This window comes from Antrostomus carolinensis, unplaced genomic scaffold (assembly GCF_000700745.2).
Source record: "Antrostomus carolinensis isolate BGI_N321 unplaced genomic scaffold, ASM70074v2 scaffold3045, whole genome shotgun sequence".
In the NCBI taxonomy this organism is placed as follows: domain Eukaryota; kingdom Metazoa; phylum Chordata; class Aves; order Caprimulgiformes; family Caprimulgidae; genus Antrostomus; species Antrostomus carolinensis.
The window spans coordinates 6541-11733 of NW_010318244.1; the positions used below are offsets into that span (position 1 = coordinate 6541).

Sequence of the window (5193 nt, forward strand, 5' to 3'; positions counted from 1 at the left end):
AACTGGCTGTGGCAGAGACAAGCTGAGCAGACCCACTGTGCATCCTTTGCCCTGCTTCTGCCTGACCATGTGGGGCCTGAGTAAGTAGGGAGGGCCCGGCTTGCTGGGCTTGTCGGGGGTACCTCACCCCCAGGGAGGGCGGGCTGAGCAGCCCAACATGTGATGTCTTGCACCAAAAACCCCCTGCAAGTTGTCCCAGGACTGCACCCTGCCCCTTTCCCAGAGCTCCAGGGGGTCTGGTACATCCTTTGGGTCTGGAGAACCACTTCTGTGGAGTGCCTGGGAGGAATGTGGGCTCAAAGGGCATCAGCAGGCACCGCGGGTGGCTCTCAGCATTAAATTACTGGATGGAGCAAAGGCAGGGGGGTTTCCCACACTGTGGGACCACTGCATGTCAGAGCTCTCCAGGCCTGACCTCCTTTTCTTCCACCTCCACATCCTGAGTGGGTGGAAAGCGAGGATGTTCATGTGTGACTGATCAGCAGGTCCATCAGGCTGGAGGGTACCCTGGAAGTCCTGCGCATACTCCTTGTGCCTGCAGAAGCCATCAGATTAGCCAGGACACGCTGGCTTGATGTGTTGAACCCAGCACACTCATACACACTCATCGTGGCTGGGATTTCCAAAGCCCCATCCAACACCACAGGATGTCCAAGGGTGGACTGCACATTGTGCCCAACGTTCAGGATAATGCAACTTACTCCAGAGGAAAATGCTTTATATTATATGAATCAAAGCAGATTAAAAAAAACCCAAACAACCATTCATGGGTTAATATATGAGATGTACATAACAAAGAAAATGGGAAGTATGTCACAGGATTGTGACTTGAGTCAGCTGTTTCCAGTAAACTTGATGCACAGGAGGTTTCGATGGGCATTTCCTGCAGGGGCTTGGGGATTGCTGCCATGGGCAGCACTTGCTGCAAGAGGAAGGAGCTTGGGGAAGGGGGACCGGAGCTCTGAGGTGGTGGTGCGGGGCTGGGCAGCGCTGGTGCTTTAGAAGCAGTCGCTTCGTAGAGGCTGTGGCTGGTCTGACGTGCTTATCTGGAGGTTGAGCTCTGTTGAGCTGAGGGTCGTGGGTGGGTTTTGCAGCTGGTTCCCCTCGTACATGGCATATTCCTCATGACGCTGCTGCCGGAGGTGCCAGAGGATCTCTCTGGACAAAAAGTGGGTCTCTGCTTCACCCAACTCTGGAACAAAAGAAAGACAAAACCCACCTTCACTGGTCTGGCCTGAGGCAGGGGTCTGGGCAGGGAGCAGAGCAGAATCTCTGGGAGATGCCCTAAAATATGCTGAATTTCTCAAGAAATCAAAAGATGGTTCTTACTTCCCTCTTTCAGCATGCCAGAAGAAAGAAAAGAGAACACAAAGTACAGGAAGGAGAGTAAAATACAGGCACTATGTGCTGGTTTCCCAGTAGTGCTTGTTGTGATGGGAACTACCTTGCTGGATAGAAATGCTTCTCCCCGTCAGGGAGAGCACTGAATTTCCTCTGAAAAACAGTGAGATTCATTTCAGCAAGAAGCAGCAAGCTGTTTTCAAGCCCTGGTGCTCTAGCAGAGGTGAGAAGAAGGGAAATTAAAAGGAAGAAGGAATAGCCTCACTCCTTCTTGTCCCCTGTCCGGAGGAATGCCACTGAGCCAGCACACACACCGACACCCATCCCAGTGCCGGGGAGGGCTTGACAGCCCCAGCCATTTCTCCCGGGAATGTCAGCAGCAAAGGGAGCTGCTCCTTTCCCGGGAAGCCCACTGTCATGTTTAATCCTTGAGGGAGTGTTCTTGCTGCCTCAGCAGAAGACTGCTTGTCTTGGGTGCCCCTGGGGACTTCAAGAGGGACCAGCTCTGCCAGCATCCTCCCCACTCCTCTGAGACCCACAGCAAGTCATTCTGTGTCGGGAAGCGGCCCCTTCCTCCCACTGCTGCAGGGACCCCCATGCTTGTGTGTGTGGGGACAGCAGCCAAGCACTATGTGGATCCTGCCTACTTCCCCTGCTTTGCCCTGATCCGAGGTCACTCAAGGGGCTGGGGGAGCAGAGCCACCGTGCTGGGGACCCCCACCCTCTTCCCCTCCTCACTCACCCTCGTACACAATGAGCCGGTAGGTCCCCGCGCACTCCCTGGAGCCTTTCAGGATCTCCTCCAATGTCCTGTAGAAAAGCTTCGCCTGCTCCAGGCGGTCCTCCCGGCTGAAGGCAGCACACTCATCCTGGGACATGGCGTAGAGGGACTGCAGTGGGGTAGCATACTCCACTGCACAGTGCCAGGGCTGCAGGGGTGGAAGAAAAAGACTTGGGGGCAGGAGGACCAAGCGCCTGGCAAAGGGCTGCTGGGGCACCCTGGTGCTGTGCAGAGCTTTCAAGACCCCTCAGCAGCTCTATGCCTGCCCTGTGCTGGTGCTGTGTGCTGGACCCCCAGGACAGGGACACTAGTTCTGACCCCAATGTCCTCCTGCCCTGTGTTAAGTGGGAAAGAGCAACTGGCCTGGCAGGGAGGCAGGGATGGCTGCGCACCGTGCACCACCTGGTCTCACGAGGACCCTTCCATCCTTGTGAGGCTCCAGGGTGCAGCCACTGGCTTTGGCAGCACTCCCAAGCCGCGGCCTGGGGAGGGATTTTCCTCATGGATTTTGGTCCTCTATGGAGAAGCCCCTTGCCTATGTCTGACCACACCTTCTTGGTGGCTTTTCTGCTAGAGAAGGGGAAGTCTGAGCATCCTAATGGAGAGCAGAATGGAGAAGAGGATAAATGCTGATAAAGTGAATGCACAGCTAGAAGGAGGCTGATCAAACAAATGAGAGATTTGTTAAGGCCATAAAAATTACAAGGAGGAGCAGGGTTAGCGGTAAGTCTTCTACTGGGCAAACTGGAAAGTTTAATAAAGTGTATTAGAAGGAAGAAGGACGGGATTCCTGGTTAAATGCAGAGTAGCAGGAAGAGCTACCAGCCTTGGAGGGCAGTTGCCACAGTGACCATGAGCAGGTGCCAAGGATGGGAGCTGTCATCGCTGCCACACAACTGGGCAGCAAGCGGAGGGACAGGTTTTACAGAAAACATGCAGTGGGTCAGGACAGGCCCAGGCTGCAGAGCTGCTGGAGCTCACTTGGAGCCGAGTGACTCAGCAGGAGACTGGCAGATGAAACACAGCATCAGTGCGTGCATTGTAGCAGGAAAAACCCAGTGCTGACTGCACTTCCCAGGGAGCAGGGCCAGGAAAGGGGCTCTGGAGACCCTACAGGCAGGGCTTTAAAGGTAGCAGCTCAGTGCTCAGCCATCATCAAAGAGCAAATTAAGGAGACTCAGGGTGAGAAGCATCGCTCTGCCAACGCCTCCATCCATGGCCGTGTCAGCAGGACCAGCATGTTCCCTCCTCCAAGGGTGCAGGGGCAGAGGCCCATCTGCCTGGAGATGTGGAAGGAGATGAATGCAATATGAGACAGAGGGATTTAGGGCTTGTCAGCCTGGCAAAGAGGTGACTGGGGGAAGGGGAGGGAGTAAAATTGTATAATGACTCACACAGACATTTTCAAGCACTTCTTCACAACAAAAGGAAATGCTCATTTGCCCCATGGAAACTGATGCTATGGACCCCACATCTGCTTTCTTCTACTCAGTTTTCTGCTGTTTTACAGACTTAAATCAACTCCAGGAGGGGTTAAGTGAGCCCAACATCCCTGCAAGGGCTGAGCCTAGGAGGAGGCAGCCATGAGGAAGGGGTGCAGATGGCCGGCATGGACAGGACCTCTCCATCTCACAGGAACCTGCTGAAATCTGGCAGCATCTAATAGGAAAGGGGACATTGTCCTGCCCTTATGGCCACTTCTGGGCCGGGATCTGAGGCCAGGAAGACCTTTGGGCTGATGCATGCCAACTTCTCTACTGACACTGCACTCAATATACCTTATTGTCTTCATCCCTGATGGCATAGAGGCTGTGTTTGTAGACCCTTTTTTTGATGCCAGCTCGGTTCTGGGTGGTTTCAGTGAGGTCTGTCAGGTATTGGATATTGCTGTCAGCTTTCTCCAGGTCATCATAGACATCACAGCTCAGAGGGACCAAGATGTGGAGCTTCCAGGTCTCCCTGCATGCCTGCATGTTGGGGTTGGCTCTGGTGAATTCTTCCATCGACTTTTTCACTCCTGGTGGAAGAAAGGATTGGACAGAGGTGCCTGGCATGAGTACAGCTGCTTTCTACCTTGCTCCTGTTTCCCCTGCTAACACTGTAAAAGTGGGAGGATTGTTATTAGGAGCTATTTCTATCTGTAGGAATTATAATGCAGGGAAACAGCTACGTACGTGGCAGGACTATTTTTAGGTACCCAACATAATAAGACCAGGCAAGCCCATGAGCGACATTCTGCTTGGACCTCTCGGACATCTCAGACATTTCCACTGCTGAGGGCTTCTGTGGAGGGAAGGAAAGAGGCCAGAGGTAATGAAAGCAGCCACCTGGGCTCTTCTGCAACAGCCGGGTGTCTAAAGGGATTGGAGAGCAGCCATCCTTTCCAAGGAGATCTGGAGAGTGAGCAGCCCTGCTGCCCACTTCCATCACCATGCTGGGCAGCGGGGCCAAGTCCTCGATGGCCCACACAGCCCCTGCAGATGAGGAAGCAGATGCTGGAGTGAGCCAGACACATTTCTGGCTGCAGCCTCCATTGGGATTGTGTGTCCCAGTGCAAGTTGTGCATCTGCCCAGTGCTTCCAGCATGCGACATGAGACATCCCAGTGCCCAATAGTGGGATTTCCAGGGCCACCAGTGGCCCTTGTCAGCTCTGTGTGTTCATTTAGGTGGAAATGAGTGTTGAAACCCTGCAGGCACCTGAAAGCTGCCCTCCCCAACGCACCTTTCCATAGCCTGTGTGACCCCTCTCTCTTTCCAGCTCTGCTGGGGTAAAGCAGAGCCCTCCCAATGCTGCAGAGGTACCCGGAGCTTGGCCCTGTCACCCACAGCACACCTGATAATTAACCCTTTGGAGACTGCACAGGCCACCCTTTCCCCCCAGGCACCAGCCTGACTGACGGATTTAAAAATCCCCCTGTTTTTTGTGCCAGCAGGGCTTTAGCTGCAGCAGGGCTGCTGCCAGCACCCTGGGGTGGCTGTGCTTATTTAAAGGCAGCCTGGCCCTCCTCCCACCCCACGTGGTGGCATGGGGCTGAGGAGATCAGCCTGAGGTAATGAGAGTGTTTCTTCT

The 5193-nt window shown here is 54.2% G+C and overlaps 1 protein-coding gene across 1 annotated transcript in view; it reads right to left on the reverse strand.

Annotated features, from left to right (window-relative positions):
* Positions 1 to 998: 998 nt before the first annotated feature.
* Positions 999 to 5193, reverse strand: part of STING1 (stimulator of interferon response cGAMP interactor 1) — a 10643-nt gene continuing 6448 nt past the window's right edge. Inside the window, exons 5-8 of the mRNA XM_010168810.2 lie at positions 4297 to 4405; positions 3901 to 4139; positions 2084 to 2270; positions 999 to 1192 (exon numbers count right to left, since the gene is read on the reverse strand). Of these exons, the coding sequence (XP_010167112.2) occupies positions 999 to 1192; positions 2084 to 2270; positions 3901 to 4139; positions 4297 to 4405 (729 nt within the window). The remainder of the gene's footprint in view (positions 1193 to 2083; positions 2271 to 3900; positions 4140 to 4296; positions 4406 to 5193) is intronic.